Source organism: Poromitra crassiceps (assembly GCF_964638095.1).
Source record: "Poromitra crassiceps genome assembly, chromosome: 10".
Lineage (NCBI taxonomy): Eukaryota > Metazoa > Chordata > Actinopteri > Beryciformes > Melamphaidae > Poromitra > Poromitra crassiceps.
Genome location: NC_139631.1, coordinates 28922015 through 28947581, shown reverse-complemented (window position 1 = coordinate 28947581; position 25567 = coordinate 28922015). Strand labels below are relative to the sequence as shown.

The 25567-nt window shown below is 44.1% G+C and overlaps 2 protein-coding genes across 4 annotated transcripts; both read left to right on the top strand.

The window, feature by feature from the left end:
• Positions 1-139: 139 nt before the first annotated feature.
• Positions 140-8741, top strand: stx2b (syntaxin 2b). 3 transcript variants are annotated; one of them, XM_083644241.1, is made up of 12 exons: positions 140-156; positions 310-453; positions 560-637; positions 746-845; positions 2133-2207; positions 2366-2439; positions 3067-3175; positions 5735-5808; positions 6143-6280; positions 6828-6938; positions 7422-7544; positions 7711-8741. In XM_083644241.1, the coding sequence occupies exons 2-11, from the start codon at positions 427-429 to the stop codon at positions 7518-7520; spliced, it is 885 nt and encodes a 294-aa protein (XP_083500367.1). In that variant the 5' UTR covers positions 140-156; positions 310-426; the 3' UTR covers positions 7521-7544; positions 7711-8741. The 3 variants fall into 3 exon arrangements, with proteins under 3 accessions (XP_083500367.1, XP_083500369.1, XP_083500368.1); XM_083644243.1 differs by lacking the exons at positions 140-156; positions 560-637; positions 746-845 and having other exon boundaries at positions 443-453; XM_083644242.1 differs by lacking the exons at positions 140-156; positions 310-453; positions 560-637 and having other exon boundaries at positions 745-845; positions 2141-2207.
• Positions 8742-11502: 2761 nt separating this feature from the next.
• On the top strand, positions 11503-25139 carry LOC310784366 (cilia- and flagella-associated protein 251-like; the record flags this gene model as incomplete). The annotated part of the gene is made up of 19 exons (XM_083645378.1): positions 11503-11787; positions 11934-12074; positions 12271-12380; positions 12475-12583; positions 13131-13211; positions 13319-13396; positions 13729-13934; positions 14040-14228; positions 14671-14921; positions 15036-15187; positions 15696-15869; positions 15973-16157; positions 16292-16406; positions 18560-18723; positions 18809-18899; positions 19469-19612; positions 23624-23852; positions 24726-24827; positions 25018-25139. 19 exons carry the CDS (start codon positions 11503-11505, stop codon positions 25137-25139), a joined length of 2928 nt encoding a protein of 975 aa, XP_083501504.1.
• Positions 25140-25567: the final 428 nt, after the last annotated feature.

The window sequence follows — 25567 nt, the reverse complement described above, 5'->3', positions numbered from 1 at the left end:
CCCGAGAGGGGAAGGAGAGGGAGAGAGAGAGAGAGAGAGAGAGCGAGAGAGGAGAGAGAGAGAGAGGAGGAGAGAGAGAGAGGAGGAGAGAGGGGAGAGGGCGTATCCCAAGGAGTGACGTGAAACGCCTGGATCAACTATGGAGTCTTGCGCTCGGTAAGAAATAACATCGAAATATGAGTAGCCTATAGTGCTACTTCAGCCTTTTCGTTTCTACAGCGTTTCATTTTTAGACCGATTCAAACTTTTTGAACATTCTTGTGTGAAAAGGAAAAGGAAACGCGTTAATGTTGCCATTGTATTTCCCAGCTATACTGACCTATAATCAGCCACAATGCTACACAGTACACTGTCTACATTACGGAGAATTTCAGGATGACCCAGCGGCTGTTTTGGTAGAATAATCTCGTCAGAAGACGCGCTGCGATGAAAGATCGACTGGGGGAATTAGCTGTGAGTAAAGACAAGCTTGGCATTTTGGTTTCACTGCATAAAGTTAGGTTGGTCAACAGGCAGGCTGCACAAAAGTGACTTTAGAATACATTTGCCATCCGTACAGAGCAGCAGGGCACAAGCAGAGGAGGATGTTGCAGTGGCGGTGGACAGAGATGGCTTCATGGATGGATTTTTCAGAAGGGTGGGTGAGACAGAGTCAGACTCATGCCCTCCAGTGTGAGCACAGGTTTTAGGTTAATCCAAGGTGTTGACACTGACAGTTGTGTGATCAATCCCCCCCCCCCCCCAGGTGGAAGGAGTTAGGGGACTCATTGATAAGATCTCCTACCAGGTGGAAGAGGTGAGGAAGATACACAGCATGGTCCTGTCTGCACCCAATCCAGATGACAGTAAGTCTGTGCCCCCGCCCCGAGAAACATAGAGATAACATGATGCCTTTAGGATGTTGCTTTTCATTGATTTTCTGTAGAACTTCTTGAGTTAATGTTAGAAACTTGGGGGGTCTATTCTGGACCTCTGAGCCCACCCAGCTCTATCGAGACTGACGACATCACGATGACCGGCCACTGATGATGTCATAACTCCATGATGAGCCATTGATGATGTCATAGTCAAGTATGACATCATCACCGATGCCATCACAATCAGGACGTCACCATCTCCGATGACCTGGGAAGGAGATGAGACGATGTCATATTCAGGCGATGAAATCCATGACAGTCCGGAACAGGACGAGGTTATTAGAAGTACTCAGATTATTAGACCGTGTCCTGACAGACACACCCGTGTCAACGCAAGCTTCAAGACCTGAGCCAGGCTCAAACCCAGACATAGAACAGACGGGTCTGGGCCCGTCTGGGAGGGAAAACTTGATCGCAATGGGCGGAGCCATACTTCCCGTCAGTGGAGTTGGGCTCAGCCCAGATCAAACCTCTGTAATAGTTAATATGTAACGAATTGTCTTGAGGATTGAATTCTGGAGTTCTGATTTCCGTCTTAACATCCTTTGTGACACTTTCATCCTCATTGTAAGTGAATGGCTGCCTGGCCCGGAAACCTATGAAGGAAACAGCCCCTTTGTCTAAATATTCACACTCCATTTCAGGGATGAACTCTGACTATAGCCCTGTTAGGAACAGGCTGTCATTTCCATATCCTTGTAACAGGGTTTGACATCAGACATCACTTACCGTACATACTTCTATAGAATCATCTTAAACATCTTGTGTAGAATGTGCAGAAAGGACACGTTGTTTATTTGCACTGCAGCTTTACTCGGAGCGAGGCAGACTTGTGATGCTTTGCGGTTGCTGCTGTGGGAATCGATCTGGGGGCCGTGTTCAGAGTGAGCTGAGCCGAGGCCCATCGTCAGCCTCGCCTCAACGCTACGAGGAACAGATTATGTTGAACCTATCAACAGGAAGCGTGCCGTGAACTGTGAGACAGATGTTTGATCCTATGCGGATGACGTGTAGACGTGGAAATGGTCACCAGGAGAATCAAACAATAGGGCTAGGTGCTTTGTGAAGTGTGAACTCGACAATATTGCCACAGGGTTGTTGCCAAGTTACAAGTCGTCCAATATTTACAGCAGAGGGAGCCACAGTGATTAGCTGGATGACATGATGTTTCCTCATCAGCGAGTGTTAACATGTTTCCTATTTATTTTGTGCAAGGAACAAAGGAGTCACTCAACACGCTGACCAACGACATCAAGGGGAATGCCAATGTTGTGCGAGCTAAACTAAAATGTAAGTCATCAGCACACTGGGACACTGCCTGACAGAGTTATTGTTCAGAAGTGATTGAGGAGTATTCATCAAATATACCACACTAAAAACTGGTATAACGACTAGATTAGATTTGACGTAACTCTGCTGCTCTGCATCATAACTCTCTTCTTCTGAAGCTATGGAGCAAAGCATGCCCAAGGATGACCCCGGCAATAGATCCTCAGTTGACCTCCGGATCCAGAAAACACAGGTCAGGAAACAAAGCTGTAGCTCCTAATATATCGGCTATATATGATTGAGATCATCTCTCTCCAAGTTGTGTAAGTTGTAGACAGGAAACATCAGGACCTTCTTTTAGTTCCATCCAGGTATAGAAAAGGAAAATAAATTTGTATTATCTACCAGTCCAATCCCAAAATTCACTTTTTTCTTATTTTCTTTCATGCCAAGGGCCCATAAACTGACACAAATTAGAGCACAGATCCCCATTTGATAAGATTGTTGTCTCAGGCTCCCCCATATGATAAGATTTCAGCTTTTGTGACGACCCTCCCTGATGCTCCCACATTCTTTCTATACATTCCTTATTTCATTTCACATGATTGGAATTCTAGTGAAAATAAATGATTGCCCTTTTTGCTGGACACCCCCCTGGAACCCCCTCAAGGACTCCACTTTGAGAACACACTGGATTAACCAACCTTCCCAGCCAGTGCCAAAGATGTGCCGCCTATGTATATAAAAAACAATTTGTTGCAGTGTTATTCATTGCAGCATTGTCTTAGCATTCTGCCAGTTAAGTATTTGTAGTGTATTACCTTTACAGCACAGTTCCCACCTCTGTCGTGAGTAACGTTGTGTTTTCCCTCGTCTTCAGCACACGGTCCTGTCACGGAGGTTTGTGGAGGTCATGACCCAGTACAACGAGACTCAAGTGTCCTTTCGGGAGAGGAGCAAAGGAAGGATCCAGAGACAGCTGGAGATAAGTGAGTTACAAATAACGACCCCCCCTCTGGACCCACGTTAGGACAGGAACCAGACCGCATCCTGTGGTGTAAACCCATTTAAGAGAGGACATAATAGGAAAACATGTAGATTTATATCTGCAGGGTTGATATATTTTGTGTAGCGATAGAGAATACAGTAGGAGGATACATCAAAATTGGACTAAAAGAGGAATGTAAACTGCTAATCTTGACAACAATTTGGTTTTAAGTACAACATTTGTGTGTACAAAACATCTGAACGTAGAGATAAGTGAGTGACCAATAATATCCTGAAGCCCTTTAGGACAGGAATCAGGAAACAGACCACGCCTAAGAGGTTTCCTCTAACTTCCTCTGGACCCTAAACCTGTTGATAAATAGATGATTACGATTACGATTACAAAAACTTTATTATCCACAAGTGGAAATTCGTCTTTGGTTCCACCACAGACATGTCTTAAAAGCATAAAACAAACAAACAAAACACATGAAACAATGCAATGTGACAAGAAAGATGACTAGGCGACATCCACAATGTGACCACACATCCACTACACAGTCAACACACATTCATCCACACCCAAAGGCACACCGATGCACAAAAGTAGGCTACACCTCACAATACAGGTCAAATCTACAAATCATAGGTCTACGACACCAGCACAGAAGGCAGTTTTCAGGCTTCTACTTTTGCACATAGCAAACCACAGTGAATTCCTGAAAGGAGAGCTGTTTTTAATGCTTCCCATGTTCCCGATCACATTCCCACATTAGCATTTTATTTAGATTAGATTAGATTGGATTCAATTCAACTTTAATGATCCCTGTTGGGAAATTGGGCCGCGCCAGGATCCATCAAAGAAGAATAAGAATAGAGAAAATGGGTGTTACATAAATATATACAATCGAAATTCCCAACATGCCGACATATTAAGGAGAAATGTATGAATGAAAATATGCTCAAAAAGTAATAGATCCCCGCATTAACTCGACGTGCCAAAAGACAATGTGAGATTTGTGCATTATGAAGGTGGAGAATTATAAAAATGATAATAAATAAATAAATAAATAAATAAACAAACAAACAAATATGCAATATGAAAGTGATACAAGTGTTCTCATACTGGAGTTTCAAGTTTCACTTTGGTTGTGTTCCTTTGCTCAGCATACAGATCTTTTTGAGCTAACGGAACACTTTTGACCGCTTGTGGAACACGCACGCACGCACGCATGATGCTCTGCACAATGTGCAGATACAGTATGAGGAAGGAACACGGTGAAAAATAGGCCTTGCTCCCACAGTCCCTGCAGCCAGGCAGCATTAATGAGAGGCTGTAGCACTCCACAAGAAGAGAAGGAAGAGCCTGACACTGGAGACGCCTGGCTGTGTTTGCGTTGCCAGGGTGACAGGCAGAGGGCTCAGAGGACTGTGTAACACTAGGTCACCTGTCTTTGACGTGGCCACACGTACCATTGTCTGCGCGCTCGTGGTCCAGGCCTGATAGCGTTGCTTTACATCACTCGCAAAACAGTTTTTGCTTGATCGTTATTGATGACAGCTAATTGCGTCAGTTGTCTCTCTCTAAGGAATAGCTATTGCAAAACGTGTGTGTGTGTGTGTGTGTGTCACAAGCACCTGCACAGAGATCCGTATCTCCAGAGAGGGTCTTGTACGACGCGAGGGAAGGCTATAGGAGAGTCTGAGCAACTGTTTCTCTCTGAGGGCCGCAGAGTTCCTTTGTTGCTCAGACAGTCAGTAGTCTAATCTTAGTCACAAACATGGCCATTATCCCCCCGAAGAAATACACCAGACTGTGAATAATTGTCCATAATTAAACATGATTAATCTTTTGGCAAAAAGGAGTCCAGTGCTAATTCATGTGCAATGTTTATTGGTGTTCTGGGAAGCTTTGCGAAGATTTATAGTGGTTCATTGCAAAATGGTGTATTATTCATTTTGGAAAAATGTTGCCACGTAAAATTAATCATTTAACATTTCACAAACCACAGATGTTCAACTTCAATAGCAACACTTGTGCTTTACTTTCAGGTCAACAAACACTGTCAAAGCACTTGCTCCCCCCCCCTCCCACCACCACCACACACACACACACACACACACACACACACACACACACACACACACACACACACACACACACACACACACACACACATTTGGAATGTACTGTTTCATTGACGAATAAAAACATTTCTCGTCACTTTGAGAGAGTCACTACTGCCATTTCTGTGTTTTTCTTGCTGTGTCCCCTGGCTGGATAACAGAGAGAGTATTTTTCTGCCAGCTAAGTAGAGCTGAATAGAGCCATGATGAGGCATCCTACTCTCCTCACACAGCAGCCTTTGTACAAAAGAATCACCAACAACAAACAACTCTATTATCTCAGGAAGATAAACAAGACAACATGATACTTTGTATCCTTTCCTTATGCTGCTATTACTGCTGTTCACCATTAAGTGACAGATCCCAATGGCCATTATACCAGGTTCAATTCCTTACTGGATAATGACCGCTAGTTATGTTATGTATTATTTCAGCTGGAAGAGTGACCACCAATGAAGAGCTGGAGGACATGTTGGAAAGTGGAATTCCAAGAATCTTTACTTCTGATGTAAGTTTCCACACATGCTCTGACATGCTTCTCATGTCTGGAATAAGAGATGTTACCGCCATCTAGTGGGGAGAAGTGAGTTAACATCCCAGTGAATGTTTTGGGGAAACTACCTATGCCGATACTATGCTGTTGTGTCAGTAAGAGCTGGGGCAAATGATTTGGTGATTTGAAAAGACACTATCGCCAAGTAGGAATGACTGGTGTGATGGAGGCATCAATTGGCCTTGAGCCTCGATAGCGAGATGGTGTCTGAGTCCCTTAAAGGCAGGAAATTGGTTGTTTTGCAGTTGATTCCTCTGTCAGCCTCTACCTGTGTCCTCTCTCTTGTCAGATCATTTCAGATTCTCAGATCACACGACAGGCCTTGAATGAGATCGAGTCGCGGCACCAGGACATCATTCGTCTGGAGTCCAGCATCAGAGAGCTCCATGCCATGTTTATGGACATGGCGATGCTGGTCGAGACTCAGGTACAGTAACGACTAACTCTAGAAGGGAAGCTTCTTCTTTTTTTGGTGCAATTTTGACTTTCATTTGATAGGATAGTATGTGCTAGACAGCAGCAGGAAGGCAGGGAGAGAAAGAGAGTGGGGAGGACATGCAGCAAATGACCGCAGGTTGGATTCGAACCTGGGTCGGCTGCGTGAAGGACTAAGCCTTAATGGTACACGTTCTACCAGGTGAGCCACTGGGATGCCCTGTAGAAGGGAAACTTGCCTAAGTAAAAGATGCAGACTAAAGTTTCCCATTTTCATTTTGCCCCTGCTAAATTGTGTTATTTATCACTAGTGTCATCAGTTAATGTCAACTATTTCATATCCCATATTTGGTGTCAGTTTGTGTTATGTCTTGCACGGTCTCTTTGCACTGTATTTGAGGGTCTGTTGTCTTCTACCAAATGTACCAGTATGTAGGCTACTTTTAAACTCTGTACTCCTATGTCTCCTCATCACCAATTCCTGTACATTTGTCGTACTTGACAAATAAAGCCATTCTGATTCTGACTATGATTTACAGGGGGATATGGTCAACAACATTGAGATGAATGTCTCTAATGCGGCTGAATACATTGGCCGTGCAAAAGAAGAGACCAAAAAAGCAGTGAGATACCAGAAAAAGTCCCGGAGGGTATGTGGTCTTTCGTAACCAACCGTCACACGCTGACATTTTCTGTTTCATATACTGTAGGCACTGTACCCTTCTTTGGATGACACAGCTTAGACCGGTGGATCTCAACCTTTTTAAGCCGCGACCCCTCAAAACCTTTTTTTAGTGCACACGCATTCACACACTGATTACAGTTTATAGTTTATATAGCTTTATATACAATACTTAAATTATTGGTATTGGAGATTTAATCATCTTCGGAGAAAAATCATTTTCTTTCCCCCTGGGGGGTCCCGACTCCCAGGTTGAGAACCACTGGCTTAGACTACTGTGGGCAAAGGAGGAAATAGTCTGCTCATATTAGCTAATGAATTATAATGTTGCTTATGGTGAATTGTAACATATGTGTGTAGATGCCAATATACAGAATGTCAAAGCGTCATGTCTGTTTACAGTTGTATTTTTAGTTTAAATTGAAATAACTGCCTTTTCTTTACTTGGCAGATGTACATTATCGTTGCCTTTGCTCTATTGATCCTGCTTGCTGTCATTGCACTAACTGTTGGCCTGTCTGTTGGACTAAAAACCAAACCCCCTGAATGAGACCTACTTTGATTATTGCCTGAGGTAACAACAACACTTGTCTCCCATTCCATGACTCTTAACATTCATTCATTCTTCATTCTTCTTCTGCTTAGTATTTTTTAATAGCTTGAACCCCACCACTTCAAAACATTCTATGTAGAACCAGGAACATTTCTGACTTTTTTGTTGTTGTTGCTCTTTTTCACAGAAACTTCTCCATCTTGCCATGTGCGGAGTAGCAAGTTTCATCCTTTTACTCGTCATATTAGTTGGAGTCTTTGAGTGATGGGTTTCACTCTTCAGAACCTCAAAGCATCCCGCTCTTCCTGTACTGTAGCACTGACCCGGGGGGAACCAGTTCACAGTAAGACTGCCAATCAATATCCAACAGCATTACAGAGAGGATGTTTTGACCACTACACAGTGAGTACATAATGTGTGTGATCTACCTGTCTCGACTCTTGACACCAGTAACATCGGACCTCATCATATGATGCACTGTTTTGCTAGAGTACTTCCATGGCAGCTCTATAGAGCTAGAATGAAGCACTGTGTTAGCACATACTGTATCCTACACTGTCACCTCTACATTCCTTATTGCTGCCATGTTTTCATGTTGCAGCGGAATATCACGTTCAGACTTTCCTTGGCCTAAAGTTTAATACAAACCAGAAATTGTAACATTTGTAAGTGTTGTTATAAAGGATCAACCGTTTAATTTGTGTTGACATGTGCAAGTGTATGTTTGTAAGTTATGTTGTAACTTTGATACTAAAGTCATGTGAATTGAATGTAAAACTATAACGGCTCAGGACTCCCTTAGAAATGGAAAGTCTAATGTAATAAATGTGTATCCACTGTAAGCATTACACCTGCAGGAATAGATTCAATTGTTTTCCAGATCTTGATCAATCAAATGGAATCCATCACTTGATTTAATACTGCTAACATTTACCGCACAATTAAAATGTTTTCTTATATTTCAATTTTTTTTGACACCCCTGAACCGAAAAGTGCCTTTTTGACATTTGACATGAAAATGAAACTTTTTTTCACTGTATTTATCACACATGCAGTGTGTGATGACTGGAATATTGGTTGTGTAAAAGTCATCTTGTAATTTAGGACTGTTGACTAATGTTATTTCAGGAGCACAGTTTCATTTTGATATAATGCATCTGGTTTCTTTTTATGTGTTAAGTTATAGCTTGTATTTTATATTGAAGCACAATAATTAAGTCTCATGTAAGTATAAAAATAAACTGTAAAAAGACTTTGTCGAATTTATTATTTATTTACTTATCATATTGAAGCTGGTATAGTTGAACTTATGCATCACACAATAGATACAGGACCAGATGTTCTGAATTGCAAACACCTCTGAATGTTTGCCTGCATTAAGTTGATTCTTGCTGTAAGTGTCCAAACATTTGGATTTATTTTTTTTAATATGAGGAAGGTGCTCAGGGTGCCACCAAGCACTTAATCCATTAACGAGATTAGATTTGTGAAGGAAGTCCCCAGGGGGCATGTCTCTTCTCTTTTTGAATAAGACCAAAGAAAGGTATAAGTGCCCTATGTTTCCTCATTGTAAACAGCTCCACTGTAGGTGGAAATTATTGGTACCATTTCCTCCACCGCATCCTGTCTTCTCACAGACATATTTTGGGCCCCATGCCAGGCTTCGAAAGACCTTTAAGAAACAGCGCCCCCATTAAAGTGAATAGGCTATATATAAAAGGGAGTCAGTAAGTGAATAGTCAAGAATTAGCCTAACATTAGCTTATAACAGCTCCACCTGATCCACCTACATGTTATTTACTGATACTGACTCCCATTGCCTCTTGCCATTGACACTGTGTGGACAACCCCCCCAGTCCACCCAGCCACTGAGTTGCATTTGGAGCCATTACAGAGGGGTCAAATTCTCCCTTGAATGTGTCTCCTCTCCTGCATCTGCATCCCACCCCACCCTCATGGCTGGAGGTTTTTTTTTTTTTTTTTTTTTTTTTTTTTTTTTTTTTTTTTTAAATTTAAAAAATTTAAAATTCTCGTAACGGACAAGCCCGTCTTTTATTGTCACACGAACACCACAATACATGCATGCGGCCACAACACACTCATGCTGACGGTGGCCGGTGAAAAGTGTCCTCTGCATTTAACCCATCCAGGCATGTCCTTTCCTCCGAGGGGCAGGCCAGGAGCAGTGGTCGCTTTCTCGTACAGCGCCCGGGGACCAACTTCGGGTGTTGTCGTCACTGGTCGGATGACGATGACGATCTGATCTTCTGCATGTTTTTAGTGGGGGGGTTATATACGGAGGAACCCCCTGGGGGGTACGGGGAGAACATGCAAACTCCACACAGAGAGAAAGGCCCTTACGACGAGATACCCCACCTGGGCAGTAGGCACTGAAGATATGGGGGGGAACACAACCACAGCGCTCACAGTGTCCCAGGCGAGAATCGAACTCAGGACCTTCTAACTGTGAGGCGACAGCGCTACCGACTGCGCCACCGTACCCCCAATGAGGTGAGATCAATATAGAAGCCATAGCCTATATATATATATAGGCTATATATATATAGGCTATATATATTTATAAAACGGCTCTCTCAAATCAAGCAATCTGATTGGTTCACAGCCATTGTATAAATACCGTAACCCACTCTCATAACCCATGGCCATGGGTTATGAGTTGCCATGGCAACTCTTAGTAAAAGGCTTTGGTTACCTCAAATGACAATGTAGAAAAAACAAAATGGCGGAGACAGCTGTCAGATCCTTGTGAATCGATCTTCGCTTATAACTTTACTAATACTTTGCAGAAAATTATGTTTTGTACAAGAATAGACGCGGGCTAATGTGTTAGTTGTGTTAGTTGGTGTCGGGCTTTGCAGAAAGCTCTCAGCTTCTCAGCAAGCGCTGAGAATGCAGCGCTGCGCTCGAGCTGCGTGTCGGGCTTTGCAGAAAGCTCTCAGCTTCTCAGCAAGCGCCAGGATTGGCCAATGTCAACTTCAGTCTCCAGAACGATCCAATCAAATCACCCGCACGTCTATCTTCTTGCTAGAGGTCCCGCCTTACAGTAGTGTTTCAACTGACTCTATCAGAATGCCATGCCAGTCGGACTTATAGTATTATTATTATTATTATATTATCATACTTGGAAACCGTTTTATAAAAGAAATATAGCACTCGAGCTGCGTGTGTTGTGGCATATATCCCGCTGCTCAGCAGTTATCCCACGAGGCCGCACAGCTGATCAGCGGGATATATTTGCCACAACACACTGGCTCTCATGCTATATTGCTTATATATATATATATATATATATATATATATATATATATATATATATATATATATATATATAATTTAACCAGATCAAAAAGCATTGAGATAGAAACCTATTTTACAAGGCTGACCTGTCACCTGGCCAAGAAGGCAGCAAATAATTTCCACCTGGATTCACTGTTCGCTCCGAACCGCCAGGGGGCATACAAACAAAATATTGCGTCACATAGGCCTACATATAGACATATAAAACAATGTCATGTTTTGTTCTACCCTGGGTACTATCTCAAAATTCTGTGGGTTTTGTTTTGTTCCTGCACACTGCACTTCACTGCACTTTAAGGTGTTTAGGACCTTGCGGATGCCTGGACTAGATAAAGCGAAAATCTAGGAAAACCGGAAACCCCCCCATCCCCTCCCCCGCCGCCCGAAACGCGTCCTCCCCTCTCCCCAGCAACGGTAACCAGGCAACAAGACGCTTCGCAACAGACGTGGTCATGGGAAGTGCTGGTTGAGGTTTGCAGATATCTTTGTAACATCTACTGTTTTTAGTGAACATTAGAATAGCGCTTTCACTCTTTATAGCGTTAGCCAGCATTCATTAGCTAACAGCGAACTTGGCATTGAAGTTTAGTCAACTGAATAGCAGCAGAATCAGAAACTGTGACATAATCTGTCCAAAAGGTGAAGTGTGTTGTTAGTTAACATGTCAGATGCTGGAGCTGAGAAACATGAGCCGACAAGCCGTGAAGAGGAAGAGCAACAACAAGGCAATGGAGTGGAGGAGGACAGGCCAGACAGCGATGAAGAGGAGCAGAGTCACAGAGAGGAAGGGCAGCAGGGCAGTGAGGAGAGTGTTGGAGGGAGGATTGGGGAAACGGAGACAGATCAGTCCAACATTACTGGGGAGTCAGTTTCTAAAGTCTATACTGCAACGACAGAGACACTGTTGCCAAAGGAGAAGATAACTCGTGCTAGAGCACATGCATTGGTAAAGTATATCTTTCTTGTGATTGTCAGTTCAAGTTAAAATGTTTGTGTAAATTTGTATCTTGACGCTGTTCAACAAAATTCCTATCATAAGTTATTTGACCGTTCACTGGCTTGTGACTCAACTGTGAATTTGTTATCTTCCAGACACTGGAATGGGTCTTTGGGATGAATCACGGCCTCCCTGTCTTCAGTCTGCAGGACCGTGATCAGCTAGTGATCCTGTATGCCGGCACCCATGTTGGTGTCATATACAATCACACCTCCACCTCCCAGCACTTACTTCAGGTCAAAAATCACCTTCAGCTTCAGTTTTTTGATTTGCTAAACCAGAGGAATCTGTCATTAGAGGGAGTTCTGATTTAAATCAATGCTATTGTTGATAGTCTGGATAGTTCTGGATAACGATTGATATATTTACAATGTGTGTGTGTCAATGCAGATTTTATATATACGATTATATATTTGAAATCATTGTGTGTAGGGTCATGGCAGCCCCATCACTTGTTTGTGTGTGAGTGAAGACAGACGCTGGCTCGTAACAGCAGACACCGGGCAGAAAAGCCTGGTTATCATCTGGGACTCCTACTCTGGGTAATGCTCCATTCTACATTCTCAATTCGATGCCTTGCCTTATTGATACATTTTTGTTCTGGATTCTACCCAAACATATGCATTTTTTTTCCAGTATTCCTGTGCATACGATGTTTGATTGCCACCCTGAGGGGGGAGTCGTAGCTTTGGCGTTGTCAAAGGACAGCAAACATCTGGTGACTCTCGGGGCCGGAGAAGTTCAGGTGAGTGTGAAATATATATATATACACAGTATATATATATATATATATATATATATATATATATGTTTGTTTTTTGTTTTGTTTTTGGATGATGACTATGTTACTTACAGTGATTTTGAAGTGGTGTCAATACCTTTTCTCCGGGGCTGTTCACACCTCCATAAAATGAATATGTTGAGTGTCACAGCACCACCAAACACTGTGCGACTGCATAGTTTCTTACATTTTTACATGGGACAGCTCCAAAAATGGTCTAGTTCACAATGTTGATTGAACTGTCCACTATCAAATGGATAACATAGGTGAATTCAAATGTATAGTGGAAATAACGTTACAATTATTTGAATGAAACTCACTTCAATTCAGTAAGCATTAAACAGTAAACATGTACTTTATACACTTCTCTCTTCATTACACACTGTCTTTCTAGACTATAGAGCAAAGCTTTTTGGAGTATATATTTCAGTGTTGACATATAAAATATATAATACCTTACATATATCGTAGGCTAGTTGTCATTACAGTGACCAGAGTGATCTTTTCACAGCGTGTGTGTATTTGGGATTGGACAAATGGAACAGAAAAGCCTCTGTGGTTTTCTGAACTCAGTTCTAAGCATGGTTTTCAAGTAAGTTTTTTTTTTTTTTTTAATCTTAGTTTTACATTTAATTTCCATGTAAGTGTGTGGACATGATGTCCATGAGATGAAAGTCTCTGATTTGAGTTCTTTTTCAGAATTACATCATTTTCAATCCAAACGATAGCACTCAGCTGCTCAGCAGCAGTGATCGGCAAGTGTTGTTTTACAAACGGGTAAGTGCCAAGTGTTGCATTCTTTTTCTTTGTGGGCCTAATACAGTGAAGTGTTTGTACAAAGTGCAATAATCAGCTATTCTATTTTCAGAGCCAGGGAAGTCTGGAATACTTTGCCCCGAGCCTTGACAACAAGGTAGAGAGAGATATTCATATATCAACATTTGATAGAAGATGGCATCGAATTGCCAGAGATGGTTTTGTGTTTTACGGTAATCAGTAATTTCATGATTAGTTCACTCTGTTCCATCTGCCCACCTATTGCAATGAACCAATGGATGTGTTCTCATTAACTCACCCTCTTCACTGGTGTCTCTCGTGACCTTTCTCAGACTTTCAGCAGGGTTGTGGGCTCACTCAGCCAGTCGGTGTTTCACTGGAAGCCGCCGCAGGCACTGACAGCCACTGCAGCAGGGAACCTTGTGCTGTGGGACATGATGAAAGACTCTGCTGCTCCGAGCCACAGCCCCATCAGAAAGGCCGTGAAGCTCATCCCCCTCCAGAGAGATCCCATCACTGTGCTCACCACAACTGACAGGTGTTCAGAGGCAGAAATGTTCATCATAGTGCATGCGTTGTATACAGTAGGTACCATGTAAATAGTGTTCTCTAATATTTGCTTGCGTGTTCTTTAACTTCACAGCTGCATCGTAACAGGTGACACACAAGGCCATATCAAATTTTATGATGAAAACTTCAGGCTCCTCAGCTGGTACGGTGAATTCAGCCTGGACGCTATTGCATCCATTTCCTTCTCCAAAGAGTGTGCACCCAGTTGTACACAGGGATACCTGGGGGACTGCACTCTGGAGGCCAAACCATTGGTTATTAGGTACATGAAATATGCCATGTTATGTCGCCGCCAGTATACATTCTCAAAATCAGTGGTTCTCAAAGTGGGGTCCGGGGACCCCCAGGGGTCCTTGAGGGGCTTCCAGGGGGTCCCCAGCAAAAAGGGGATCGATTTATTTTCACTATAATTCCATCCATAAGTAACACAATGATAGAATGTATGACTATTTTGATCATGGGTTTCATACACTTTCTGCAATAAAACATCTAAGCAAAACCAGCAAAAAGCATATCAGATGGGGGACACTAAAATCGTATCAGATGGGGGTCTGTGGTCTAATTTGTGTCAATTTAGAGGTCCTTGATGTAAAAAAAAAAGTTTGAGAACCACTGCTCAAAACTGTATCACACCACAAAATAACCAACCTAAAGAAATTGCTCATCAGCAAACTCACTAAGCCGACGCCTCTCTCTTCCTGCAGGAACTTTGTTGTGTCCACAGTCGGCTCAAAGGTAGTACATGTGAATGCAGAGAGTGGCGTGCCTCAGATCCTGCTAAGTGAACATTGTGAGCCTCTGCATGCGGTGGCCTGTCATCCCAAACAGCCAGTTGTCGTCATGGGCAGCCACAGTGGCATTTTAAAGATGTGGGACTATAACAGCAAACTGACCATCACCAGCAGGGTCTTTGAGACAGAGAAGCAGATTCAGTGTATGGCCTTTGACCCCCAAGGTAACCCTCCATAATATGCTTCTGTTTGTCTTTGACATGATCACAACACACGAATGGCATTAGTTTGTCATTACATTCTGCAATGTAAGAGCTGCTGTCTGTGTCTGTGAACAGGATTGTACCTGGCTGTTGGCTTTGGCAGCGGAGCTCTCCGCATACTGGATCCATGTACTTTACAGGACGAGTCAGAAGAATGTTTCAGTTACACCCAAGACAGCATCAGCCAAATCGCTTTCTCCTTGGACTCCACTTATCTTGCCACTGCGGTGAGCAAATCCTTATTTATTCTGGAATTTTGTAAATGATGTAATAAGTCTGGAATTAGTTACTGGCTATATTTTCTTAGTTGATCTGTGTGACGGGTTCTGATTTTGTGAGACTGAGCGGTATCTCCACAAAGATCAAGGATGTACATTCTGAAATTTGAGAAGATTTTGTTACAACATATATATAATATGCAATATAATTTAGTAACTACACGACAGTATCAACAAGCATACTTGCAGGTCTGAACATTTTTTGTTCAAACATGAGGTGTTTAGCAAACAAAGCTGAGCAGATAGTGAATGTATGCCACAGTAATTAATACACTTGAAATTCAGACTGGGCTAAAATTGTGTCAGATCAGGACTTGTTAAGGTTTTATGGGTTGTTGCTCTGATTATAGATTGCAAAACTATATAGCTATATACAAATAATATACTTTGTGAGTTTTCATAACTTAAAGTATGACATATTTGATTTTTTTCCTCCTTGCTCTGATGCCACTGTCAGGATGCTGGGAACGCAGTGACAGTGTTACGCTTGCAGACAGATAATGAGTTGCTGCGCTGGAAGTATGTAGGCAGACAGCACTCCCACTACAAGCCCATCACAGACCTTCTGTTTGGGGTGCACCTGGACAGCACCCAGCCCAGACTACTTTCTCTGGGTGCGGACCGCAGACTGGTGAGTGTCCCTTTTAGGACTTTGTGGACTCTCTTATGCCTTTGTTCTTTATTCCGACTAGCTAATATGACATTTCTGCGCATGTGTGGGACTGCCTTAACAGGTGGAGTATGATCTGGACCACAGCGATGAGGACCGGCTGCTGATCTTAAGCTCGGAGCACATTGAGCAAAGTGCTGTGCCCACTTGCATGACTTGGTACCCACCCCTCACCACAGAGCAGTTTCTCCTCACTGCCTCCAACCAATACAAGATGAAGCTCTTCAACAGCACTACCAAGATGTGCAGGTCTGTTTCAACAGCACTACCAAGATTTGCAGGTCTGTCAAAGGCTGCAAAGAGACTCGTTTACAGTATGAGTAATGCAGTGCTTCTGACCACTGTCAATGCTAGAAAAAAGTTATCTTGTGTATTTTTCACAGAAAGACTCTTCTTGGCCCGACATATGGCTCTCCAGTCGAGAAAATGGTGGTTCTTCCCATGTCCAAGGAACATGACACAAACTCTTACTACCTGGCGTACATCACAAAGGACAAGGTCTGTGTTTTATTAACTAACCTGGTTCATGTAAATCATGTAATTGATTTGTTATTAGATTTCTTGATTAAGTGTCGTGGTCAGTTGAGCATTTGTGAATTTAGTCAGATGATGCATTTTAATTCTTAATTGCCAAGGAAGTATAACTGTGCACAACAGGGTGGGAATTTTGTCATTTTAGGGGCAAGGCCATCTGGCCTTCGGCATCGCACATTTTTTTAGGGCACAAGGCCCGGAGGCCAACTCCAGTTCTTTTGCCATTGCAGTTGGTCAGGGGCGCTGACAGGAGTATTAACCCTAACATACATGTCTTATGGTGGGAGGAAACCCACACGTTCAAACAAATTGGCATAAGCCAACAGCGAGCACACTCACCGGTGTTTCTAAAGTTTCGATGCACGGCACAGGAGAATACTTGGTAGGAGAAGGAGAGCCAGCACACAAAAATGTCCTTACGTCAGGTTTATTCCAGCTTTTCACCAGGTACAACACACGGACGTTTCAGCCTTCAAAAAGAATCTGTAGTAGTGACACACGTTTTGAGCAACAAGCTTCAGATTTATGTGACCGTTTCCGGGCCAAGGGCTACAACAGCCATGACCTGGATGTGAGCCTTCAGAAGGTCAGGGATTTAAACAGACATGACCTGCTCACTCCCAAATCTCCCTCGGGCCACGGCACTAAAATTGTATGTGCCACAACTTTTTCTCCGGTGTCGCATGAAATAAAAAACGCTGTTCTCAGCCACTGGCACATTTTGTGCAGTGACCCCTTGGTAGGACACGCGTTCACAAGTTCCCCTATTTTTGCTCAGAAGCGGGCTCGAAACCTGAGAGACATGTTAGTCAGGGCTGATTGTTATACACGCCCTACACATTTTTTATCCAATTTACCTAATGGTAATTTTCCTTGTTCGAGCTGTTTGCAGTGTAATGCGATGATCAGAGGTGAATCCTTCACTCACCCACACTCTGGCAAGAAGTACAACATTAAAAGTAGAATTTCTTGTAGATCTAAATTCGTTGTGTACTTGTTAAAATGTCCTTGTTCAAATGTTTATGTGGGGAAAACTCGTAGAGAACTCAAAACCCGCATCTCCGAGCACAAGAGTAAAATTCGCAATAAGGATGAAAAATCTTCTGTAGCGAGACATTTCAATGCTATGGGACATGAGGTTTGCACCCTGAGGTTCCAGGGCATAGAAATTGTCAGTCCATTGAAAAGGGGTGGGGATAGAGATAGGGCCTTGCTACAGAGAGAGGCCTTTTGGATTCACACTCTTCAGACAGAGCATCTGAAAGGACTAAATGAGGAACTGTTATTGAGCTGCTTTCTTTGAATGTGCAATTTTGTAACATATTTATATTGTCTATTTTTAATGTACTATGCATTCCAGCCCTAGCTTAATCTCTCCTGTCTGTTATCACTACAGCGGGACCTCTTTCTATAGGCCATTATAGTGGAAATGTGCAATTATTTAAGCATAATTCTTGTTTTAAAACATTTCTATTGTATTCTGTATTTTGTTTTGTATCTATCTGTAGTCCAGACCTGACTTACTCCGCCTACCTGTCACTTTGAATACAGCAGGGCCTTTACCTAGGCCTGGTTCTGCTCTCCCACACAGTGGGACTGACCAGTCTATTGTTATTTATATGCATACATTGTTGTATGTAGACATTTTTTTTGACAATGGAACTTTTGTGTTGTGTATTGCTTGGTTCTTGAATTCTTTATATATTGTAACTGAATTTTGATATTTCGTTTATTGAAAGTACTTCCGTTCTCAGTGTATTTAAACGTCATCTCCGCCTGACACAGCAACACGCTGAAGAAGGCCGTTAGGCTGAAACGTCCGTGTGTTGTACCTGGTGAAAAGCTGGAATAAACCTGACGAAAGGACATTTTTGTGTGCTGGCTCTCCTTCTCCTACCAAGGAAACCCACACGAACACGGGGAGAACATGCAAACTCCACACAGAAAGGACCTGGGACGGACCGGGGTTCGAACCCAGGACCTTCTTGCTGTGAGGCAACAGTGCTAACCACTGAGCCGTCCAATTCGACTCTGTATTGAGCCCGCTGCTGTTCCAATGAGAAGACGGTGGTTCTGATTCTGATGTTACTAATCAAAATGTTTTGTTTCACTTCGAGGTGGGTCTCCATGTTTTGCCCCTCGACGGAAATCCCTACAAGTCCAGTGCCTTGATTTGCCATCCAACAGGCGCGTCTGCTCTGGCCTGCTCCTGCGACGGTGGATTTGTCTTCACCGCCGGGGGGTCCGACTCCACCGTCTTATCATGGGAGATTAGCCGGAAGTAAGGGTTAATAAGCAGAAGAAACATACGGGCAGCTCACTTGTGTTTTCTCCTGTTAATAGTTGCTTTCTTGTTGTGAACACAGTGCGTTGGAGGCGGCAGCCGCCCTGGGAGGAAAGGACCTGGTGCCATTCTACACTCTTCTAGAAGGCGGGAGAGAAGGGGAGTTCTACAGAGTGAGTCCAAACTCTGTCCGTCACATTTTGCTCTCTATTAGTTTCATGTTGGAACTGGGTTAACCCCATTAACGACGAGGTACAAAGGAGAAACGTTCGTCCCATTTCCTAATCTGCTTATAGATGAGGTGTATATATAGGTATATTTAGGCAGGCTCGCCAGCCGCGGCATAGCCCTTGGCGCATACAGTGAGGGCTTTGACGTTGTAGCATGTTTTCCACTTCAATTGTGTGATTTCACTAGGATTTCAATGACTACAAGTTAGCCCAAGGAGAGAATGTAGTGCATATACTTAGTAATAGCTTTCACTCTCTCCTGTTATCTCTCCATCGACATTATAATATACATATGTTCACGTCAGCTGCATCAAGTCACACGCTGGCCTACTGTGAGGGCTTTGGCGCCTGACCATGAATTCCACTTTTAGTTGAATTGGTGTTTCCAGCCATTTATGTCGATTTCTGTTGTTTCGAAGGCAAAGATAATAGTTCCAGTTTTGTCACTTTGTCAACTTTTCGATGACATTTCTGTTGGCAAAGCCTTTGATTCTGACCTTTTCTGCCTTTAGGAAATGGAGGACTTTTTCTATTACTGCCAACTACGTAATCAAGGCATCGACTCCATGGAAGAGCGACAGGTGTCTACCAAAATCCCCCTGGCACAGGTGCCTTTTGTAATGAGGGCTTTAGGCTTCTTCCCTACTGAGCAAGAGGTACAGTGTGCATAAATCACAATCAGAATCACTTTTATTGTTGCCACAATATGCAAGATTACATGTGAGGAATTTGTCTTAGTGTCAGTATGCAGCTTAGTGGTCGTGTCAATATTCAGAGATAAAGAAATAGGAAAAATAACTAAAAGACAATAAATATGAATTTACAGTCCAAGTTAAATAGGCTTTAAATTAAATGTGAGAGTTACAGGCTCGTGTCAGTGGGGGGATTCAGCTGAGTTCAGGAGGAGGTAGTGGGGTTTGTGGGGGGTGTTGTTAGGGTCCTTGGAGGTAGGGGCTTTTGGGCCTTGTTGATGGTGGTTGGGGAGAAGCTGTTCTTGTGGCGAGAGGTTCTGGTCTTGACAGATCTCAGTCTCTTGTCAGATGAAGGAACGGAGGCTCTTAGAGCCTGTTTTGAGGTGACAGAATGGCAGGCACTCTGTGACCCACATGGCGAGGATATTGATGGGATCACAGAGTGCATTACTGACTATATTAACACTTTCAGTGCCACGGCCCTTGGGCAAAAGGTTGCTTGCTGTGCCACATAGGCCGCAATGCATTTTAAAACAGTCATATAATTTTTCTAATAATTACTATGTAAACACTGAACACGCACAAATAACGATGAGACTCTCTTCTATCACCTGCAAAAAAAAGTTTATTGATCCCATTTTCCGTTCTTTAGTTATGAGCCGGAGAAGATAGCTTGATTGAAGCAAAAACATCCCTTTTTTTCTACGAGCTGAGATAATGAGCCTTTTGTGAAATTAAACATTTCAAGCACATCACTGACTCTGAAGCTAATTTTCTGATGTCTGGGTCTGTCTGGGTGAAGTGTATGCTGCTCTGCGTGCTCCCCCCCCCCCCCCCCCCTCAACTGCACACGCCTCCTGGGTGTGTCTTATGTGTCTGGTGGCTCTCAGTCTCTGCTGAGTTTGCTGCGCACACACAGTGAATGGTGCGCGACATTCAGCTTTTTGGTTCCGCGTGTGTTTGTCACGGGCTGGCATGCTTCCAGTTCGGAATAATAAGGCTGATTATGTGAATGTGCTGTTTGCAGCGTACATGGAGGTGCTCAGTTGTGACAGCGGATGCTGCTGCTGGGGGCACAGCTGGCGTTGTGCTCGTTTATGGAGGCACGTCGATGCATACGGACGGATGCGATGCGATTTCCTCATTTTCCCCAGTGACTATTTCTGTGTGTTTGGCTCCTTTTTCTCTGATCAGGAGAGTGCTGTCGCCACCTAATGGGTTTGTAAAATAGGTTATCGACCTCCAATAGCTACAATATTGTTAGAGGCGACGTAAGAAGCTTAGATCGACACCCCCCCGTCAAAAAAACAATTTGGAGGTACTGACGCCATTTGGCGTCGCTGGCACTGTACGGTAAATTTCTAATGACGCCATATGGCGTCGCTGGCACTGAATGTGTTAACTTCTGTGTGGATTGCAACCTACCCACAAAGGAAATAAAATGCCACCCTAACAACAAGCCATGGGTTGATCGGGCCAACAAATTGAATCTGTTCTTCAATAGATTTGATACAGCTGGCCGGGGGGCCCCCTCCCCTGACTCTCCTGACTGCAGCATACAAACAGCAGCCCCCACCACACGCCCCCCCCCCCTCCCTCTGGCTCTGGCTGATGGCCCTCCAGATGTATCACCTTCCCCATGGTGCTCAAAACCTGTGCCCCCCAGCTGTGTGATGTGCTACAGCTGATCTTCAACAAGAGCCTGAGTCTCCAAAGGGTCCCCGTGATGTGGAAAATGTCCTGTATCATTCCTGTACCTAAAAAGCCAAGACCCAGTGGCTCCAACGACTACAGGCCGGTAGCTTTGACGTCCCACATCATGAAGACCCTGGAGAAACTCGTCCTGGAGCAGCTCAGGCCTATGGTTAAACCATCCCTTGACCCCCTCCAGTTCGCCTACCAGCCCCGAGTTGGAGTGGAGGACGCTGTCATCTACCTGACCAACCGTGCCTACGCCCACCTTGACAACCCGGCCAGCACTGTGAGAGTCATGTTCTTCGACTTCTCCAGTGCTTTCAACACCATCAGGCCGGCTCTACTGGGTGAGAAGCTGACGGCGATGCAGGTGGATGCCCCCCTGGTGGCCTGGATTGTGGACTACCTGTCTGGCAGACCACAGTATGTGCGCCTGCAGAACTGTGTGTCAGACAGAGTGGTCAGCAATACGGGAGCACCACAGGGGACGGTCTTCTCTCCCTTCTTCTTCACCATCTACACCACGGACTTCACCTACCAGACAGAGTCTTGCCACCTTCAGAAGTTCTCTGACGACTCTGCGATAGTGCGATGTATCAAAGATGGCGACGAAGATGAGTATCGGGATGTGGTGGCCAACTTTGTCACGATTTAAAAAAAACGACGATTTCAGACGGCAGCCCGTCTTTATTGTCACACAACACATGCATGCGGCCACTACACACACTCATGCTGATGGTGGCCGGTGAAATATGTCCTCTGCATTTGACCCATCCAGGCTTGTCCTTTCCTCCAGGGGGCAGGCCAGGAGCAGTGGTCGCTTTCTCGTACAGCGCCCGGGGACCAACTTCGGATGTTGTCGTCACTGGTCGGATGACGATGACGATCTGATATTCTGCATGTTTTTAGTGGGGGGGTTATATACGGAGGAACCCCCTGGGGGAGCACGGGGAGAACATGCAAACTCCACACAGACAGAAAGGCCCTTACGACGAGATACCCCACCTGGGCAGTAGGCACTGAAGATATGGGGGGGAACACAACCACAGCGCCCACAGTGTCCCAGGCGAGAATCGAACTCAGGACCTTCTGACTGTGAGGCGACAGCTCTACCACTGAGCCACCGTGCTTCCCACATGGTGTGAGCAGAACCACCTGCAGCTCAACTTGTCAAAGACAAAGGAGCTGGTGGTGGACCTGAGGAGGGTCAAGGCTCCGGTGACCCCTGTTTCAATCCACGGGGTCAGTGTTGACATAGTGGAGGATTACAAGTACCTTGGAGTGTACTTTGACAATAAACTAGACTGGGCTAAGAACTCTGATGCACTCTACAAGAAGGGGCAAAGCCGTCTTTACTTTATGAGACGGCTGAGGTCCTTCAACGTCTGCCGGACCATGCTGAGGGTGTTTTATGAGTCGCAGAGTCGGTAGTGGCTAGTGCCTTCCTGTATGCTATTGTGTGCTGGGGCAGCAGGCTGAAGGCAGCGGACGCCAACAGACTCAACAAACTGATCCGTAAGGCCAGGGACATTGTGGGGCTGGACCTGGGCTCTCTGACTGCGGTGTCAGAGAAGAGAACGTTGTCCAGGCTACGCTCCATCATGAGCAATGACTCGCACCCACTCCACGGCGTGCTAGTCAAACACAGGAGTACGTTCAGTGAGAGACTGATTCCACCTAGATGCAATACGGAGAGGCACAGGAAATCATTCCTGCCTGTGGCCATTGGTCTATTTAATGCCTCTCTTAAAAGAGCACCTCGGAGACGCTCACTCTCCCTGAGACTGAGCCAGCCGATAGGTTAACTGTGCATGGCTGAGCCACGTGTAACGTATAGGGCAAGCCGACTTAATATAAGTCCAGTGTGCAATAAAGATAATTGGCACGTAATGTATACTACTTACTCTACTTATTTGCTTACTTTAGACGTATTCTACTTATTTTTGCTTCTATCACATTTACTACTGTTTATTCTATGCTATGCTGTGTTCTTATTCTGCTTATTTTGCTTACTATCGTATTTACTACTGTTTATTTTATGCTATGTGTGTTCTGTGAGCGAGCTACTGTAACTTGTCCCAATTTCCCCCCGGGGATCATTAAAGTCTTTCTGATTCTGATTCTGATTCTGATTGCCGAGGGGAATGTCATCTGACCATAAAAACAGATCGTAGTCTAACGTTTCACATCTCACTTCTGTTTCTATAATAATGACACTCAATACATTCACAGAATACCTACAATGTAGTAAATATATATATTTTTTTCTTCTTCCATCAGCTAGAAGACATGCAGAATGAGGTCAGGTTCAGCAGGTACGCAGAGACTGGACGATATGTGACCGACATAAACCTGGAGGAGTTCGTCAAGCTGTACGTCAACCACCGGCCAGCCTTCGGCATCTCCAGCGATGAGCTCAGTCAGGCTTTTCAAGCCCTGGGCGACTGCGATCGGACGGGAGAGCCTGTGCTGCAGAGACACCAACTGCTGGAGCTTCTTCAGGTCAGAGGTACGCTGCGGGCTCAAAAAGTCAGGACAGGCGTGACTTAGCTCCGTCTGTCTGCTTACATGTGGGAGGCTGAATTTCTGTCAGCCGACAAGCGCTTTTTAATCAGAATAATCTGGAACTTTTATTCTCATGTCAACATACAGCAGAGGTGACCATGTCAACTTTGCTCCAGTCCCAAGCCACTCTCAAGGCTTGAGGCGCAAGTCTCAAGTCTCACTCTCAAGTCTAAAAATGTAGAACACCAAGTCAAGTCAGAAAGAGTCTAGTATCAATGTAATATCTTAAATAAAATAATTATTTAAAAAAAATCAGTTATCTAGTGGAACAAAGACTTAAAAAAAAACTTTTCAAGTCATAAGTGCAAACCAAAGTAAATTCCCAAGTCACCAGGACTCAAGTCAAGTCAGGTCTCAAGTCTTCTCTTCATGTACTGTATCAAGTCAGGTCTCAAGTCTTCTCTTCATGTACTGTATCAAGTCAGGTCTCAAGTCTTCTCTTCATGTACTGTATCAAGTCAGGTCTCAAGTCTTCTCTTCATGTACTGTATCAAGTCAGGTCTCAAGTCTTCTCTTCATGTACTGTATCAAGTCAGGTCTCAAGTCTTCTCTTCGTGTACTGTATCAAGTCTCAAGTCTTCTCTTCATGTACTGTATCAAGTCAAGTCTCAAGTCTTCTCTTCATGTACTGTATCAAGTCAGGTCTCAAGTCTTCTCTTCATGTACTGTATCAAGTCAGGTCTCAAGCAATTAAAAATGTGACTTGAGTCTGACTCGAGTCCAAGTCATGTGACTCGAGTCCCGACTCCCCACCTCTGGCATACATACCTTATATTTCATAACTGCAATTGCATTATATCTATCTGGTCTTCGACAGGGGAACACATGACCGAGGATGAAGTGGCAGAGTGTTTTACTACACTTTTAGGCCTCGGTGCAGAAGGCGAAAGATCTGGGCCTGACGCCAGTGGATTGGAGAGTATGTAAACAATCAGTAACAATAAAGTACCCAATAAAGTCATAACCTAAATATTTAGATGTTGATATCCATCCATCAATTTTGAACTGTGTGTGTGTGTGTGTGTGCGTGTGCGTGTGTGTGTGTGTGTGTGTGTGTGTGTGTGCGCGCGTGTGTGTGTGTGTGCGGGCGTGTGTGTGCGTGCGTCTAGATTCAGAATATCTGCTGGAGAGTGCTATCCCAGATGAGATATGCATGGAGACATTTACGAGTCACATCCTGGGCTTCCCGTCCTGTGCAGAGGAGAGCAGCGAGTCATCTCCTCCAGAGTGAAGGAATGCTGATGCTCTGCTTCAGTCTCAGACTCAGAGCTAACTATTCATGAATAACTTTCCCCTCAATGCTGTTAGATTAAGCTGTTCCTTTTCATAAATCATAAATTGGCCAAATAATGACGTACGAGTGTGTGTGTGTGTGTGTGGGGGGGGGGGGGTCGATAAAGGGATTTAGTTGCACATGATGTTACCTGTGGAAAAGAATTGTGGAACAAACAAACAAATAAAACAAATACATACAGTACAGTGTGTGTGTGTGTGTGTGTGTGTGTGTGTGTGTGTGTGTGGAATGGAAGCCATGGAATGTGTATTATTTAATATAGCTCAATGATTCCATGTCCCCTCCGAGTCGCCCCGTCTTCGGTCGGGTCGGGGTTATTTTGAGTTGGTCGATAGCTAGAATGGGTCGGCCGGGGGGACATGAGG